General features: G+C 37.3%; 1 protein-coding gene across 1 annotated transcript in view; it reads right to left on the reverse strand.

Moving 5' to 3' along the window:
- sgk1 (serum/glucocorticoid regulated kinase 1) overlaps positions 1–20,470 on the reverse strand; it is a 73,020-nt gene that overhangs the window by 18,379 nt on the left and 34,171 nt on the right. Inside the window, exons 4-5 of the mRNA XM_049462776.1 lie at positions 19,924–20,121; positions 7,974–8,034 (exon numbers count right to left, since the gene is read on the reverse strand). Of these exons, the coding sequence (XP_049318733.1) occupies positions 7,974–8,034; positions 19,924–20,121 (259 nt within the window). The remainder of the gene's footprint in view (positions 1–7,973; positions 8,035–19,923; positions 20,122–20,470) is intronic.

Here is a 20,470-nt window from a genome sequence, read left to right on the forward strand (position 1 = left end):
GAAATGTAATCATCTCCCCATGCAAAAAGATGAGAGGTTGGTCTTGTATGTCTGGAAATAAATGCGGCACCACAGTTATTCACAACTGACTTGCTTGTTGTTTGTAACTTGTATGTAAATTGCAAGCTCTGATTTATTCTTTGGCAACCTAAAATCACATAGGTCAAAAACCTAAATCCAACAGAAGCAAAATTGGTCAAAAAAAAAAAAAAAAGCTAAATATTTCTCCTCAGAAATTACTAAAATCATATTTTCTCTACCAGTTAAAAGTACATTTTCAACACACTCATTTTCAACATTCTCACTCAAATAACGCATTCATAGCACTTTTATTTGTAAAAGGAAATGACTGCGTGTGGTAAGGTACAGATGTAAAAGATAAGGTCAAAGACACTGGGGTATTCTTCTTAAGCTCATCTAAGAGGAAATAAGGCAGAAAGCTAGAAGGAAATCTGATGCGGTATCTGTGTGGAAATCTGCCCATCTCTTTTCTCTACTGTAATCTTGGCACTGTGCTGTAAAGGCTTGGACAGGTAAATGGAAAAAAGCTGATAAAGTGAGCTCTGAGACTAATTCACCAGAAGAATTCCTGGTATCTCGCTGTAAATAGCCGATCACACACAAGATCACACCTCTACTGAGCTGGAATTGATTAAACACTGATACATGATCCACTGATCCATGACACCAAAGCTATTCAAACACACTGAGCAACCCACTGCTCTCGTGTATTCAGAGCTCTGCAGTGGGATGAACTGACTGCACTCCTGTCTGTTATTGTGGAAAAGATCCAGTTCAGAAGCAGGAACAGGGAAGATGGGAGGGGGTGATGGGTTAGTCATGATCTACAACAGTGTGCTGGGTGAGCTGTTTTTCTTGCGTAAGTGCTGGTTTTAGTGCAAATGTTCTGACAGCAAACGATTATTAAAGCTCCTTCAACCTGCTGAGGCTGTTTACACTGATTAGCAAGCTATAATTACAGTGGGCACTGGTGAGAGGGGGAGAGAGGGAGAGAGAGAGAAAGAGAGAGAGAGAGACTCAGAGGCTTTTTGAACTGAACTGAAATGAGCTGAATTGAGTATGGCTCAAGGGTTCTGAACTAAAACTTGAACTGAATTGAGCTGAGTCAAACTGTACTGAGCTAAAATGAATTTACTTAAATAATTAACTACCTGAACACAATCAAGATGACTAAAAAATGGACTTAAATTGTATGGAAATGAACTTGAAGATGTCAGCCCCTGATGCTGTCAGTCTGCACATTCAGGACAATGGTTCTTCTAAAGACTCCATTTCCCAGCATTCTTAGCCCATGAACTACAATGACTTATAACATGTGACTCTGCAGCGTTCTGCCTCACCTTGTTCAACCTTCTGATTGCTCATTTCCCACACCTGTTAGTATCAGTATAAATAGTCCTCTGTTTTCTCTGTTACCTGCCGAGTATTATCCAGTTTTCTAGCTCTGTTACAAAGCGTTTTCCTTTAGCCCTCTTATTTTTTTTTACCCTTGTACCGACCCTGCTTCTGGCTCACTACACTCTGGTATGTTGCTCTTTATTGCTGCCCTTTTTATTTTCTAGTGTACTCCAATCCCTTTGAGATCTGTGTTGACGATAAACCCGTGTTTTCACATGTGTAATCAGCACTTGTCTCACTTTGTCCTGGCCCAGCTGACAGTACATTTTGCATAGAAATGAACTGAAATGAATCAAACTGAACTGAAGCTGAATCACTTGAATCAACTTGAATCAAAGTGTATTGATTAAATTTAAAATGATTTAATTCAATGATCTGAACTGAATTGAATTGGTTGGTGCGGTGCAGTGGATAACACCACCTTCTGCCAGTGAGCTACCATGTGGAAGACTGGGATTCAATTTCAGTTCTGGGTGACTGAATGCTGCGCTACACCAATAAGATTCCTTGGGCAAGACTCCTAACACTACATTAACCCACCTCTGTAATAGAAATAACCTTGTTGGATTCATTTGCATTATGTTTTAGTGTTGTTTAGTAAATTTGGTTAATTTGAATTGAATTCAGTTCAGTTTAACTAATCTTGAGATCAAATTGATTCAGTTTGTTTTACTGGTATAAATAGTAATTCCATTTTTTTGCCACAATGTAATATTGACACTTGCATTATGAACACACAATCTGTCCATTCAGTTCAGTTTACTTAAATTCACTTCAATTGAGTTTAAATTGAATTGAATAAATTCCGGTTAATTGCAGATTTGTTCAATTAAATTGAATTGTATTCATTTGGATTCATTTGCATTATGTTTAGTGTTGTTCAGTTAATTTGGTTAATTTTAATTGATTTCAGTTTAGTTTAACTAAACTTGAGATCAAATTGATTCAGTTTAATTCAATTCAGTTTGTTTTACTGGTATAAATAGTAATTCCGTTTAGTTTTAAACACAATCTGTCCGTTCAGGATAGTTTAGTTCAATAAAATAGAGTCCAGTTCAATTTGAATTTGATTTAGTTCAGTTCAGTTGAGCTTTATACTCATTTCTTAGTTAATCCAGTTAATTCAGCTTGTTCTTCCTCCTGCTCTTAAACTGTGGCAGATTGAACCGGTTTGGATGCTGATCTCTTTCTCATCCTTTAAAACACCCTTTAGAATTGAGCAATCTGTTTTTGTCTTTTTAAATGATTGACTTTTGTGTCACATGCAGCTCAGAACAGTGTGCTGCAGTGACGCAGCAGAGCAGACGTGTAACTGATTGATGGAGAGGAGTGAATATTAATAACCCTCTCTTTATCAGAGTGTTACAGTAGAACAGAACAATAGAAAGTTCAGCTGAGAGTAAACAGTATTATTGAACAGCTGTTTTTACAGCAGCACACGCGATAAAACAGTGACTAACACTGACCACAGCATTCAGAAACACAGAGATATCGCAATGTGTTATTGTGATATACTATGTCATCACATCCCAGTATTACTACAGAACACTGAACAAACTGTCTGGAACAAAACATCTATCTATCTATTCAGCTATAATATAAATCATTTAGCTCAGTTTAATTCTGGTAAATTTAATCAATTCATTTAAGTTTAGTTCATTTATTTCAACATAATGTAGTTTAGTCAAGTTCAGTTTAGCCTATTTTATTTTAGTTCAGTGCACTTAGCATCAAGATTATTTGTCACACTAAGAGTCACACTGAGAACTTAACCCCACAATTCAGTTCAGCTGAATTCCATTAATTACATAAATCCAGTCAAAACTAATTCCATCTCTCTGCCTTCCTCCGAGTTACTGACTGCCCACCTGTCTGACCCGATACCGAGGGATGTTGGACCCTCAGGCTCTCATGTCCTCTGTCTGGCCAGACTTGAAGTTTCTGAAGTCAGCTCTTCTCCATCCACCACCACAGATCAGCTGCTCATCGTCCATCTTACTCTATAAGCCATTAGTGGAGCTGCTATACACCTGAATATATAAAACCTATGTGGATGTATGAAAGACTTTTTAAAATTAATTTAAAAGCCATTTGACCAGTGGTGGGATGGTCCCCCCTTTAATGTGAGTCTTGGTCCTCCCAAGGTTTCTTCCTCCTCCTGCAGCTCTGAGGGAGTTTTTCCTTGCCTCTGCTCTCACTGGGGGTTCTGTATTATGTATTTTCTATGTTTAATGTTTTGCCTGATTCTTTGTCCTGTAATCATGTTTCTGTAAAGCTGCTTTGTGCCAACACTAGTTGTAAAAAGCGCTATACAAATAAATTTGATTTGATTTGATTTGATTTAAATTTGACTTGAATTGATTAAATTCCAAGAAATTCAATTCAGCTAAGTTTAACTCAAGTTTAGTTACATTTACAATTAATTAAGATTAAACTGATTTAGTTCATGTTTCTATTTAGTTTGCTTCATTACATGTACATTTATGGCATTTTATTATGGACAGATTGTGTCCATATTGTGTCAAGTGTCAATATTATATTTTGGCAAAAAAAAATAATTACTATTTATACCAGTAAAACAAACTGATTTGATTAAAATTAAATCAACCTGATCTCAGGTTTAGTTGGACTGAACTGAGTTGAATTAAAATTAACTGAATGAACTGAACAACACTAAAACAAAACTCAAAATGAATCCAAATTAATACATTTTAATTTAATTGAAAAATCTGCAATCAACCAAATTGAATTAAACTCTATTGGATCAAATTGAATTAAATTCACTGTTACACAGCTTTACACAGTACAGTGTTCAGCGCTGCATGTGACCCTAAAGTCAATCATTTATAAAGACAAAAACTGAATTTAACTGAATAATTAATTCAAATTAAACTCAATCAAACTGAATTTATGTAAACTGAACAGATTGGACAGATTGTGTGTTCATAATGCAGGTCATCATTTGGCTAAAAAATTATATACAGTAACTTATGTCAATAAAACTAATTGAATTAATCTCAAGTTGAATTGAACAGAGTTTAACTTAACAGAATTGAATTACACTGAAATAAACAAAACTAAAACAAAGCTCAAAATGAATCCAAATGAATACAACTTAATTGAATTGAATAAAATATGTAATATTTAACATTTACACAGCCTTGCACAGTACAGTGTTCAGCACTGCATCTGACACTTTAGTCAATCATTTATAAAGACAAATACTGAATTTAACTAATGGAATTGATTCAATTCAATTTAAGCTCAATTAAACTGGATTTAAGTAAACTAACTGAAAGGACAGATTGTGTGTTCATATTTTGTCAATATTACATTTTGGCAAAATATATTTTTTTTTACAGTAACTTATGCCAACAAAACTAATGGAATTAATCTCAAGTTGAATTTAGCAGAGTTGAACTGAACATAATTGAATTACACTGAAATGAACAAAACTAATACAAATCTTAAAATCAAATGAATTCAAATGAATGGAATGAAATGTACATTTACATGGCCTGCTCTGCTTTCATTATTTACAGTACACTGTTCTCCTCTGCAGTGTGATGCAAAGCTTTATCATTTATTAAGATAAAATCAGATTGCATAATTCTGTAATGTGTTGGAGGATGAGCGAGGGATGAGCTTTAATTACAGCAGTTCAGTCAAACAGATGAATGCAGAGTTAGAGAACAGGGAAATGTTAGCTGGTAAAAAGAGCAGGCTTGTTTTTCACTGGTGAACTGAAGGGCTAATCAGTGGCCGGTGATTCACGCGGCTATCTTTCTTTTTTACAGCTCACACATGTGGGAACAGGGTGCTTATTCACTCAGGAGCTCCCGGAATGTGGGGCAAAAGCATTACACCACAACTACAACATAGCTGTGCTGAAAAAAACAAAACACCAGCTAACTGTTATAAAAGCTACACTGTACATTAGGTGTATACACTGCTAGCCTTCGCATGCATCATTTCTTCTGGTATAAATGATATTAAAAGAGTTTATGCTGTTATTATTGGAGTAACTGTCTCTACTTTCCAGGATAGGCTTTGCTGTGAGGATTATAATGCATTGCATTCAGTGACATACGCTTAAAAAGGAGAATAAAAAGTACAGTCATTTTGTGCTTTTTGCCCAGCACGACCGTATCAAGGCATTATCCAGCTCAAAATTGCTCCACACTTCATTGCTAGAATCTGAAGAGCCCTGACATTTAAAACGAGTCATTAACAACTTAAAAAACTCTGTTTAGATCCTCTAACACTAGCTTTTAAGACTTTGTGATGTATCAAGAGCCACGGTATCCAGGGTAATGTCAGCATACCACCAAGAAAGATGAACCACATCCAACAGGATTAACTGTGGACGCTGTAAGAGGAAGCTGTCTGAAGGGGATCTTCAGGTGCTAACCTAGATTGTATCCAAAAAACATACAAACACAGCTGATCAAATCACGGCAGAATTCAATGTGCACCTCAACTCTCCTGTTTCCACCAGAACTGTCTGTCGGGACAATAAATTATTATTACTAAAACCAGGTGTTTCAGTTTCATTGTCCAACCCCTGTATATATATATACATATACTCCACATAGCATAGCATCTGGCGCCAGAAGGCAGCCTATGTGGAGTCTATGTTTTCATATGTCTGTCATTATCAGTACAATGATGGCGGCACACGGAGATGAAAGCTAACGTTATGGGATGTAAATAGTGGTTTTTAATAAGGTTCTTGTGCACTTTTTAAGTTATTAATGCTTCGTTTTAAATGTCAGGGCTCTCCAGATTCTAGGAAGGAGGTGTGGAGCTACTTTGAGCTGAATAACGGTGGAAAAAAGCGATTTATCAGGGCAAAATATGCCCCGATACGGCCATTCTAAAGAGTGCTGGGCAAAAAGCATAAAATTACCGGATCTCAGGAAGCTGTACGAGAAAAGTGGTGCGCTATTCAACAAAGGTAAGTATTTTTTTATCATGTTTTACTACACCAAAAGTGAATTTTACACCAAAGTTCTCCTTTAAACCTCCCCAGCTCCATCGTTATAAATAAATCTATTGGTATATTAAGAAAGGTTGGTCATCTGGTAAACACAAACTTATTTTTTATTATAGGCTTAATTATCCATATCTTTTATATTGTAATGTTGTTTTGGTTAAGTAAATTGTCTACTAGTCTTAATCTTACAAAAATATTTTTTCTCCAGATTTTTATTATTTATAATATTAATACAGTATATTTAAAATATGTGTGTATACATTCATGGCTGAAAGTATTTTCTCAGAAAATTATTGCAATAACACATGTTTTGTTTTACACATGATTGTTTTTGTGTGTGTGTGTGTGTGTGTGTATTGGAACAACATTAAATACGTTAAACTAAACATATGGATATGAATAAGCAGCTCCAATCAAGTTCCAGAGAAATTCAAGCTGTCTTGCAGGCTCAGGGTGCATCAGTGTCAGCAAGAATTATGCATCAACATTTATTATGCATCAAATGTAATGAAATTCTATAACCCCACTGCTGACACAGAGACATAAAAAAGCTAGAATGCAGTTTGCCAAAATGTACGTGAGTCAAAATTCTTCTAGGAAAACATTTTGTGGACAGATTTGATCAATATACAGCTTTTTGGGAAAGCACAATGAAGCCCACAAAGATAAAAACACAGTGCCTACAGTCAAATATAGTAGAGGTTCAAAGATGTCTGGGGTTGTTTTTCTTATACTGGTTGCCTTCTCTGTGTGCAAGACATCATGAAATCTGAAGATTATTAAAGAATTTTCAGTTGCAATTTAGGCCCAGTGTCAAAAAGCTGGGCTTAAGTAAAAAAAATTGCAGATAGAGGATGATACTGTACTACATTGATACTGTACTATATTTTTTACCTTTTGTTTATTAACTTCCTGTTTTATTGCTTTGGCAGAAGTTGTTACTTGCAATTCATGCCAATGAAGCTCCTTTAAATTGAGTCCAAGGCCATGGGCCTTCCAGCAAGACAATGACCCAAAACATTTCTTACTTTAAAAAAAGCACCCAGAGTTGTATGGAATCAAAGTGCTGGAGAGCTCTAAAGGGGCAATGAGCAATGACTCCAGATCTAAACCCTATTAAACACCTGTGAAGAGATCTTTCAATTGCTGTTGGGAGAAAAAAAAACCCTTTAAACATGAGAGACCTGGAGCAGTTTGCAAAAGAAGAGAGGTGTTAGAAGCTTGATGATATTCATAGGAAGATATTTATTTCAGGTATTTTTTTCAAATGGTGTAAAAACAAAACATTAAGTCGAGGGTGCAGATCATTTTGTCAAGACTATTTTTGGAGTTTAGTGTGAAATTATTTTCAATATTTCAATTTAGGCTTTCTTTTCCCCTCTGTTTCTTTGTGTTTGTCAAATACACACAAAGGAAATAAACGTGTGTCTGCAATAATGTTCTGTGAGAAATACTTAATTTTTTGGAAAATGTCAAGGGTGCCAAAACTTTTGTCCATGACTGTAACATATACTAAAATACAAACAGTTTGTTAACTGTTTAAAACAGCAGCTCTTACTGGTGTCTGAGGAGCAGCTGTAGTCTGGGTCTGCGTCTCCGTGGTAGTACAGGTCCATAGCCTGAGAAAAAAAAGAGCAGAAGTGGGTCAGTATGGTGGAATATAACACTAGTCTGTAACACTTTTACCCCATTATGTTAGTGCAGTGTTTCTTATGTCACACACACACACTCTCACACATACACATACACACATACACACACACTCACACAAGTGTGTTTTAAAGCTGGACAAACAAAACGTACAGCTCTATGGAACGGCTAGACTGACCCAGATATTTCAGATGGTCTATTATGTACTAATTCACTAGATGTTCTTACAAATAGGGAACATACAGCTGGGATTATTAGATTATATTTAATTCTCCTGGATAGTTTTCTGAGGCCTATCAAAGGATATTCATTTATTCAACAGAAAATCTTCACTAATGTGAACAGGCTGGCTAATATTATCTTCCTAAAAATAAGTGACAAATAAGACTGGTCATTTCCTGCAGTGTATAAAAGATGTACAAGCTTTAATAAGTAAGTTTATGGTATTTTCTTATTAAAAAAGTGTATCATTTCAATATGTGAATGATCTGTTGTTATCTGCTTTTAGATGTGTTGTATTCGTTGTTAAACAAAATAACAACACAAGCAGAACTTTTTCCAGTATGTGACCGTGATAGTGCAGTAAATTTGTGATTTTTTTTATATGTATTGTTCTTTTTTTACCTTTTGTTTATTAACTTCCTGTTTCATTGCTTTGGCAGAAGTTGTTACTTGCAATTCATGCAAATAAAGCTACTTTAAATTGAGTCCAAGACCATGGGCCTCCCAGCAAGACAATGACCCTAAACATTTCTTACTTTAAAGTGTATAAAAGATGTACAAGCTTTAATAAGTAATTTTTAAATAGTATTTTCTTATTAAAAGAACAAAAAAAGGATGCATATTAAAGTGTATCATTTCAATATGTGAATGATCTGTTGTTATCTGCTTTTAGATTTGTTGTATTCATTGTTAAACAAAATAACAACACAAGCTGATTTATTCCTGTATGTGACCGTGATAGTACAGTACATTTGTGAAAATAAAGACATCAAAAGAAAAAAAAACTAAAATTGAATGTTTATATTATGGTGTGATTCTGTAAAATGTATAAAAGTGGTCCATTCTTGCAAATAACACTGAAAGCTTTTCATTTATTCATACATAAATGAAATAATTTCATATTTCTTATATGGCATTTTTCCATACAACCCTTTTCAACATCTTTCAACATTTTTAAGATCTTAAGATTTCTGTTGATATCTAGTCATCTGGAGTGCTCTGACTCTGAAAGGAGGATTCAAAAGGCTTTTTGCTCTGAATCTGCTGGATGCCGCAAACTGATAATCATCTGTAGACTGAAAGATACAGGTCAGATGTTTTCCTGTTATTCAGTCTTGTTTTGCACTGCAGTGTAAATGGCAGCTAAGGGCTTGTGTGTCAAATAACAACACAACCCATATAACTCTCTTCAGTGAATGTACAGTAATTGTTTTTAATGCGATCATGTTCAAATCTCTGCAGTGAGAGTATAAATGTAAATATAAATGTAATCAATTTAGCATCTTATTAATAAAGATTAAATACAGTAAATATGATTTTACAGTAATTCGATGTTATTTGCCTGTTGGGCACAACATCCCAACCCCAGTGGTCATCCTCTGGAGTCTACTTTATTGGAAACTATTAAAAATATCAGGCCATCCCAGAAGTGTAAAGTAATGAATTACATTTACTCAAATTACTGTAATTAAGTAGGTTATATGAGTAATTTTTAAAATAGTTTTTAAAATAGATAATTTTACTTTTACTAAAGTACATTTTGACACAAGTAATTTACTTTGCTACACTGGAAAACTCCCCGTTACTGAGTACAAAATAAAATGCTGGTGAAAAAAATAATAATAAATGTATGATTTGTTTGAACTTTTTTACATTGCATAATTAAAAGTAACTATGTAACTTTTACTCAAAGTAAATTTTAAATTGAGTACTTTTTTACTTTTACTCGAGTTGATTTTTAGATGGGTACTTTTACTTTTACTTGAGTAGAATTTTTGCAAAGTAAAGGTACTTTTACTTAATTAGAATTTTTCAGTACTTTTATAACCTCTGGGCTATCCTAACATAGTCGTTAGTGCTGCATTTAATACATGTACATAACGAGTATGCAGCAGAAGTCCCAAGTCTTCCAGAAGTTGCGGGAGTCTACCGCATATCAATAACGGCTTCCTGATGCCTGCAAGTCAGATAAAATCTCCTGGAATCTAGAATGAGTGGCCCAAGAGTGAACACAGAGATGACACAGCCTATTTTTTACTCAATCTTGTGTGAAAGAAAGAGAGAGGGAGAGAAAGGTGCTCCATTTGTGTGTATATTCATGAAGAGCATGAAAAACAGAGAGTGTTCTGATTGGCCTGTTTTCTACATAGAGTCTGTGAGTCAGCCAATCAGTTTTTAGTGTGGATGTGTTCAGGAGCATCATGGCTCCCATCAAAAAATAATTTCACCTCTGACTACTCTAAATATATCCATGTCTGGTAAAAGTAAAAACACAATAAAAGTCTTGCCCGCTGTACAGTTTTCCTCCATAAAATTATTTTTTGCAACTTGGGATGTCTGATGCAGTCAATCTGAAGTCAACACATTGAAGATTTTTGATTCCTAATGTTATTCCTATTACAGAGGTGAGTTAATGTAGTGATAGGAGTCTAGCCCAAGGACTCTTATTGGTGTAGCACAGTATAGTCACCCAGACCTGGAATTGAACCCCAGTCTCCCACATGGTAGCTCACTCCTTCTCATATTCATTCAGTGTTTTTCTTCATTTATATATTTAATGTATTTTCTACATTGTAGATTAACATTAAAGACATGAACACAGTTAAGAGAAACATATGGAATTACGTAGTAAACAGTAAAAAAGTGTTGGTCCTCCACCTCATCCAATCTCCTGATCTAAACCTAATGAACTGAGATGGTGATTTGAGGTGATTTAATTGGGATGAGCTGGAGCTTCACAGCGTGAAGGAAAAGCAGCTACTATTGTTCAGCACCTCCAGAAACTCCTTCCTTTAAGACGCTGAGAAAACTGTTCCAGGTGACTTTCATGTTTTTTTTTGTCTAAACGATGAGTGAATGAGCAGATAAAGACTCAGTTTGCTTGTCTGATATCTCCATGTTCGCAGAAGCTCTTGTATCAGCACCATTAGCAGCACCATGCTAACCAGCAAAAGCTGTTATAGCCAGAAAAGGCTTCTGGGTGTCACGTCTTAGCCCTGTCTCATGTCTCTGTTTGTGTCCCACGTGACCTGTGCCCCTGTGTTCTGTCTCAGTACTTTTCCATGTGTTTCTCATTTGTAGCTCCGCCCCTGCCCCAGGTGTTTCCAATTCTAGTGTGTTTCCTGTTTGTTAAATAGGTCCCCTGTGCCACTTGTCCGTCGGTCTTTGCACCTTCCCATGTCGTTTTGTCTCTTTCTGTGTTTAATAGCTTCGCTCAGTGTTTACCTTGTTTTCTTAGCCTTAGTCCCTTGTTTCACGTTTATCTTCTTGTATATATATATTCCCTGTTTATTTTCTCATTATTATCTCTAGTTGGTTTAGTTTATGTTCTTTAGTTTCTCTCGTTTGTTTTGGTTTTTGGTTATATGTTTATCTATTTTCCGTTATTTAGTTTATTCCCCAGTTCCTTGTATATATCTCCCTGTTTTATGTTTACGTGTTTATTTGTTATTTATTTATTAAATTATTCGTTTCGCTCCAACCTGCACTTGTGTCCGCTTTCCTCGTCTCCCTGCCTGGGTCTACCTGACACTGGGACCTACTAGACCACCCTGTTTTTAGAATAAATATATGTGTGGCTTTGCAGGATTGGTAGCAGGAGCACACTAATGCAATTTATTTATTATAATGACTAGGCGAGGAGTGGTCCAAGGGTCTAAAGCGCTGCCGGCGCTCAGAGGGAGCAAAATTGGCCCTCCTCCCTCTGGGTGGGTAGATGGCTCTCTCTCCCCACATCACTCCTTGGGTGATGTCTACAACACAGGGTGTCTGTGAGCTGATGTATCAGAACCGAGCCGCTGCGGTTTCCTCCGAGTGCGCTGGCTGCCCTCCTGGTGTGTTGGGGCATCACTAGTGATGGGGGGAGTCCTAATGAGTGTGTTCGGTAATTGGCCGTGCAAATTAGGAAGAAAATGGAAAAAAAAAAATAGAAATTAAATTATATAAAATATTAAGGACCGCTGCTTTAAGTAGCATTTTTTGTTTAAAAAATCTTCTTTCTATATATATATATATATATATATATATATATATTGTGATATACTATGTTCGCCATATCACCCAGCCCTACTTCTGCAAGCTCCCATACATTTAAAACATATTTTGGGATGTATTTTGCTTTTGTTTCTGAAGAAGGCAGCTTCAGTGAGCAGTGTAACAGCAGGGAGGCTGGAATGTGAGCGAGTCTTTTGACCGCTGACCTCAACCCACTTACAAGATATATGAAGCACTCAGACTCACACCTCCCATTTACACCCCCCAACACCCCCCACATCCCCAGAAACATCTTCCCCCTGTCTCTTTGTCTAGAAATACTTATACACTCTCTCTCTCTCTCTCTCTCTCTCTCTCTCTCTCTCTCTCTCTCTCTCTCTGAAGTTTCCTCCCTGACACTGAGGCTGTATCCATAGCAATAACAGATGTAGGCCTTAGCCTCATTAATAATGCATGGCAGAGTTTTTTTTCTTTGCTAAGTAAAACGACACAGTGCTGAGAGTTCTGCATGAGCCTCCAAAACCCTGCAGTGAATCAGCTCCCCAATCAAGAAGCAAACACACTGAGCGCTGGATGAGTCACAAAAAAACAGAGAGAGAGAGAAAGAGAGAGAGAGAGAGAGAGAGAGAGAGAGAAAAAGAGAGAGAGCAAGACTTTTGACTTTTAAATGTAATTAATTAAACCAATACACTTTAAAAAAAACAAATCATACGATTACATCAAACAAAACATACATATATCAAATTAATCAACATTACAAATTCATCTCATACACACCATACTCATCAGGCTCACAAATGAGCCCCTCTCCCACACACCCACCTCACATTAAAAACAGAGTACAATTCCTCCACCAGTTTACAGTATGCAAGCTCAATATAGAGGCGTTCATAAACAGGGTCAGTCCCTCCACTGCCCTGGTCATATATGGTCATTAAAAAAATTAAAAAATAAACAAACTATCCTTAAAGAGGCACTAAAACCTACAGTTGCAAGAAAAAGTATGTGAACCCTTTGGGATGACTTGGGATTTCTGCATAAACTGGTCATTAAATGTGTTCTGATCTTCATCAAGTCACAACAATAGACAAACACTCATGCAATGTATTATAATTATTATTTTGCCCTCTGCCCACTCAGTAAAACTACTGCCTTCAATTTAAATCTTAAAATCTTAAGGACTGCTGCTTTAAGTAGTATTTGTTCTGTCAAAACAGCCCTACTTCTGCAAGCTCCCATACATTTTAAACATATTCCCTTTGGAATTACTAGGATTTCTGCATAAATTGGTCATTAAATGTGTTCTGATCTTCATCTACGTCACAACAATAGACAAACACATCATTAGAGTCTATTAGAGATTGTTTTTATCTTTTAGAGATGCTTTTGTAACCCTTTCCAGTTTCATGCGAGTCAAGAATTCTTGAACGTAGGTCGTCTGAGAGCTCTTCTGCAGTGCAGCTTTAACCAACACATCCAATCTCATCACATCCTGGTTCCAATTAGCTCTTAAAAAGTCATTAGCTGAGGGGTTCCCATAGTTTTTCCACGCTACTCTGTGAATTTTACCATGTTGTGTTCAATAAAATCATGCAAAAATATCATTTTTTGTGTGGTATCAGTTTAAGCAGACTGTGTTTGTCTATTGTTGTGACCTAGATAAATATCAGAACACATTTAATAACCAATTTATACAGAAATCCAAGTAATCCCAAAGGGTGTACATACTTTTTCTTGCAACTGTAAACCCTATGTTTTTCCATTAATAGCTGAAACGTGTTCCTTTGGTGTAAAGACAAACCAGTCCTGCTTAACACCTTTAAAAAACAATTTTATTGTGGTCATTTTTACCTCTGCAGCACCCTCACAGGTTTAACTGTGCTTGTGCTATAGGAGAGGATGATATGCAATATGCAGATCAATCGATCAATAATGCCAGCCCCCCTGCTGACATCCAATCATCTGCGTCACTCTGCTATCAGAGGCACACCACTGCTGCATCTGCAGCTCAGCCAATCAGCTCTCACTCATGCCCTTCCTCTAAACCCATACATCATCCAGTGCCCCTCCCAAACTACCCCTGACATTTTTTTATTATTTTTTTTTTTTAGCATTTTTCAAGTTTAAGCTGACTCCAGTTTTTCACTAATACCAAAATCTGGCCTGGTCGTGAAAATTGCTAAAAAACATGGAACAAAATTTCAGAAGCACCACAGGAAATACAACCCTCCCCAACTGTGAAATCGATTTGTGATGCATGTCTGTATATGGCTAAAATGCAGTGTACAATCCTCCACTGGACAAAGAGAGAGAGAGAGAGAGAGAGAGAGAGAGAGAGAGAGAGAGAGAGAGAGAGAGAGAGAGAGAGAGAGAGAGAGAGAGAGAGAGAGAGAGAGAGAGAGAGAGAGAGAAGAGAAACATATCATATATAAGATATATGGACTGGGATTTTACTGGAGTAACTGTCTCTACTAGATTTAGATTTTGGAGCATTGCTTTGAAAATGTCACTCCCTTCAGCAAAACCTCCCTCACTGTCTTAGTCCACTTTTCCTTCTCAGCACACATTAATGATGAGTATGTAGCTGGATGGGGTCATGTTGTGGCATATCAGACTTACAAGATTATTCCTAGTTCAACATGGACCCTCAGTATTCATTAATAGATTAGCTTTATTTACTGTAAACACTGCAGAACATAAGCATCTAGCAAAGCTAATAAATGCTATAAACACTCATGTACAAAATACACCTGTTTTTAAAGGATTTCACAGTGTATTTGGAAAATAGAGCAGCTTTTTAGAGGACAAAAAATATCACTTGATTGTTATTGCAGTGAATCTGGAATTGAACTGACCAGATTCAGTGTCTTTTTGCCACCATTCACACTGTTACTCTGATATCACATCTGCACTACATATGATAAACCAGAATCAATTTGACCACTTTTACCTGCTGGGTGAGTGTAACAATAGAATAGCCTAAAAGTAAGAGCCCTGACAGCATGAAGAATCATCCTAAGCTCAGCAGATGAATGGTAGGATTAGCTAAGACTTGATATTGATTTCAATACTATACTCCACAACTGGGGTGTTGGCACATATGGCTTGGTTTTAATATTATACTCCACAACCATGGTGTTGACACATAGGGATCGGGCTGATTCCAATGCTATACTCCACAACCATGGTGTTGACACATACGACTCGGGCTGATTTCAATATTATACTCCACAACCGGGGTATTGGTACACACGGCTTGGGCTAATTCGAATACTATACTCCACAACCAGAGTGTTGGTACATAGAGCTTGGACAGATTCCAATACTATACTCCACAACCGCGGTGTTGGAACACACGACTGGGGCTGATTTCAGTACTATACTCCACAACCGGGGTGTTGGCACATGCAGTACTTAGCCTGGATGCAAGCTGAGCATTTAGCCCAGAATTAGGCCTAAATTTAAACTAGAGTCAGTCTGATGTATCTCAGACTTGGCATGAGGTATTCGGCCAAGGAATGGCTGAAGTGATTTTTGCTATCTGGCATGTGATGACACCCAAACCTCAGCACCCATGTATGTAGACTTCACACAGCGTAGCATAGCGTTTTAAATGTCAGGGCTCACCGTATTCTAGCAAGGAGGTGTGGAGCTACTTTGAGCTGGATAATGGTGGAAAAAGCGATTTATCGGGGCTAAATATGCCCCAGCGTCACCCAGTCTAAAGAGAGTTTGGACTTACAGAGGAAAGTACTTTTTTTATCATGTTTTACTACACCAAAAGTCCAAAACCATTTTACAACAGAGTTCTCCTTTAAACTAGTTAACATTCAAAACCATTGTTTATAAAGTAGGCACACATATGCATTAGCACCATGTGTTTACCCAGGCAGGCACTTCATGACTCATGAAGATTAGATTTCTCAGCACACCACAATATGCTACACAGCATTTTTGCAGTATTTTATTAACTTAAAGACATATGGAGACGCATAAACACACAGTAGATCACATACGGGCTGAAATTTTCACAGATAAAGGCAGTTAGTAGTTTTTTAGCTAACGATAGTATCCTAGCCCTGTACAGCTCACAGTAAGTAAGCTATACAGCTATAATACCAAGCTTGATAAGTGACAATGAATGCTTAATTTGATTAAACGAATGCAAGCATAGCATAAAAATAAACCTCAACCTGTTGAAACAAATCCTAGTGGTAAAACTGCTGTAGGTCTTCTGTAATCCGCCGGGAGAAGGAGTTAGTATCTGAGTGTGTGGTAGCACTTGTGATGCCATCTATGTTAAGCTAACTCAGCACATGTGTCTTCTTTCTGCTTTGAACCTGACTTCACATCTATACATCTGTGTGTGATATAGCCCACCAGAGCTGGAGGGGGAGGGGTGGAGCGGGGAGATGAAAGCTGGGAGAAGTCTATGGGGAAAACAGCTGGTCTGAATGCTGAAGAAGAGGGAACCTCACATGCATGAACAACGTTTACCACATGTCTGCTGATTCCACAGCAGGATTACGCAACATCTACACAGTATATACCTCCAAAAGTTTATAAACACTGGCTTTTCCAGCTTGCACGGGTATTATAAAGGTGTGTGAGGGAATTAGAGTAGATACTGGAACATGGTTGTGAGGATTTGGCTGCTCACGAGAGCGTAACTGAGGTCAGGATGGATGACTTTATGGATCACAAACACCACGGTGACTCAATCCACAGGTATTGGATGGAGCTCCATCAGACTAGAGAACACAGTTCCATTGGTTCAGAGATCAATGCTGAAGAGAGGGAGGCATCTGAACACTTTCAGGGCGTTTTCACAACAGCTATATTTGGTCTGGTTAATACGGGCTCTGGTTCATTTGTACCTTTAGTGCGGTTCGATTGAGTAGGTGTGAAAACACTAATCAAACTCTGGAGCGGTTCACTTGTGGTGAGAACATGATCCGGTTTTGATCTGACCCAGCTGTCAAATATCCTTCTTTTATTTGAGCTAAACTGATGATAAGGCGCAGTTTAATCTGATATATTAGCCAGATAACACTGATTACCACATCTGTGAACAAATGCTGTGTTCATGTACGCATGGGCTGTGCTGCGTTCACTGCTCTAAGCCGCGTGACTCTGTTTACTTTGTATACATCTGCGCTGCACATCCAAAGACTGTGTTTGAAAGCGTAGCGTTTCAGCGTTCAGTTTTGCGTTAAACACATTGCGTTATTCGTGCTGGAACACAGAATCTTCTCGCTATATCACTTTCTTGTATATTTATATTATCTCCCACGCCAGACAGCTCTGACCAATCAGAGGAGATGATGTGCTCACGTGGTTTATTGGTGCGCATTTTGGTGCGTTTAGGTTTGTGCCTGTGTGAAAACAAACCAAACAGTGGGGAAAAACGCTCCAACTAAACAAACTCATCAACTGACCCGGACCATAGAAACCAATTACAGGTGTAAAAACGCTCTTAGACACACATATAGACTATGTGGACAAATGTATCAGACCAGTGAGGTCAGTAAAGCTAACAGGCTAAAACTAGCATTTCGGGTAAACACACAAACACACACATGATCAATATCTAGGTTGGTTGTTCACTCTGTGCTGTAGACAAAGTGCTACCTAGCTTCGAAAACACAACGTCAAATCTGAAGAGATGTTTGGAATGTCAGCATTACTCTTACAGTACAAGCTTCCAGTAAAGTGAGTTTTGGCAAGTTATGTTATGTTGAGGTGGCAAGTTTGTGTGTGAAAGTGTCTAATAAAGTAACTTAAAAGTAACTTTTTAAAGGAGTAATCAGTAATAAGATTACTTTTTCTAAGTAACTATGCCATCACTGATTGGGACACCTGCATATTTTTCCAAATTAAAAGGTATTAAAAAGAGTTTATCCTGCTTTTTAAAAAAATATTTCTCTCTATTGTCAATGACAAATTGTATACTTATCTTAAACTGTTTTATATTATTTATTTTTTTTGGGTGTAAATGGACTGTTAGAATACAATGTCGTTCCACCTTATGTAATACACATGATGTGAATGACAATAAAGTCTCTTTGAATCCTAATAAACTCTGGAGCATTGCTTGAGGATTTGATTGCATTCAGCCACAGAGTGTTTGCTAGTAAGGTCCGGTTGTTGGATGGTCACCACCCACCATCCCAAAGGGACTGAATGGAGCTCCATCTTTCCAGAGAACACAGTTCCACTGCTCCACAGCTCAATACTAGGGAGCTTTACAGTAAACCTCTCCAGCTTACACCTGATATTAAATATTATCAGTATTATCACTTATAAAATAAGTGTAATCAGTATTATAACTTAAGTAAACAGAGCTAGTAGCCACCCACCTACAACCAGCCATAAACAATGCACATACCAGAAGTCCAGTCAGTATGCTTGACCAGTTACCAGCAGGGCCTGTGGCACAGGGCGGATGTGATTCAGGAGAGATGGAGGTGTGTGATCTGGATGTTTGGTGCAGAGGAAGTGTACAGTATGTGAGTCATGTTGTTTTGTGTATTAGATTTGCAGTTTGTGTAGTTTTGGTGAGTTGAAATTGGTATGTAAGGGAGTGCTAGACACATCAACACAGTTCCTGAAAAGTATTTCCTAAAAAGTAATTGTAAGGACGTTTATAACATATTTTTTATTTTATCATAAATCATTTGTTGTCTTTTTTGGTCATTGGTTTAGATTGAAAAATCTACATAAACTAGTGCATCTCATAAAATTAGGATATCACTGAAAAGTTACTTTATTTCAGTAATTCAGTTCAAAATGTGATACTCATATATATTATAGATGTATTACACACACAGAGTGATCTATTTTAAGCGTTTTTATCTTTTATTGTTGATGTTTATGGTGTACAGCCAATGAAAACCCCAAAATCTGTGTTTTAGGAAAAGTGTGCCAAGTCCTGCTGGAAAATGAAATCTGCATCTTCATAAAAACAGCATGAAGTGCTGTAAGATTTTGTGGGAAAACAAAACTGCACTGACTTTAGACTTGCTAATAAAACACAGTGGATCAACACCAGCAGATGACATGTCTCTCCAAACCATCACTGATTGGTGGAAACTTAATACTAGACCTCAAGCAGTTTGGACTGTGTGTCTCTCCACTCTTCCTCCAGACTCTGCTCCCTTGATTTACAAATAAAATGCAAAATTTTAATTGATATTCAAATTTTTTGAGATGTACTAGTAGATACATTCTTATAGAACTAGACAAAGGTATTGGGAGAGAGTGCTTTAGAGAGTCCTATTCTAGCAGCAGTCCTTCTCTATAGTTTAAAGAAGCTTATTACATTTATTCAAAGGGGTGTCCACACACATTTGGACACACTGTGTAGCATATGTACTGTATATACAAAAATACAGTTTATATGTTTGGGATTATACATAGACCTCATACACCTTGTTAATGAGAGAGGTCAGCAGTGAATCGTCAGACTGGCTGGAGCTGACAGAAAGGCTACAGTAACTGAATAACACATTTCTGACACAGTCTTGAGTTGGATGGGCCACAACAGCAGAAGACCACGTCAGGACCCGTTAAGAACAGAAAGCTGAGGCTGCAGTGAGCGCAGGAACACAGGTGAAGACTGTGCTAATGTAGAAGACACTAACCTGCGTGCGCTGGCGTGGTTGCCATGCTTCCTCACTGGTGTAGGTGATGAAGGGGCCGCTGCAGACACAGCACTCCAACAGCACAGGACTCCCCAGCAGGGGTGACATGGCCCAGGGGCAGATCACCTGACTCTCCAGCTCCGCCTCCTTCGCTTTGCCGTCGCTGTGATGACGACTCAGCATCTTCCACTTTCTGACCTGCAAATGGAATATTAAAACGATTTGATGTATTAAATGTATTAATAGTAAAGTAATTACAAACATAATGTTTTCGATTGCTATTGGGCTCTAGTCACTAAATAAATACAGCCCTGGAAAAAATTAGGAGACCAATTCAGTTTCTCAATCAGTTTCTCTGATTTTGTTATTTACAGGTTTATGTTTGCATACCTTATATATAATATGTTATATATTGTAATTTAGAGCATTGTTCTGTCAAAAATGAGACATGGCTGAACCTACAAAAAGATGCAGAGCTTTCAGATCTCAAATAAGTTTTAAGAGTTCAGAAATCAATATTTGGTGGAATAACTCTCCTCCACCAGTC

This window comes from Astyanax mexicanus, chromosome 13 (genome assembly GCF_023375975.1).
Source record: "Astyanax mexicanus isolate ESR-SI-001 chromosome 13, AstMex3_surface, whole genome shotgun sequence".
Lineage (NCBI taxonomy): Eukaryota > Metazoa > Chordata > Actinopteri > Characiformes > Acestrorhamphidae > Astyanax > Astyanax mexicanus.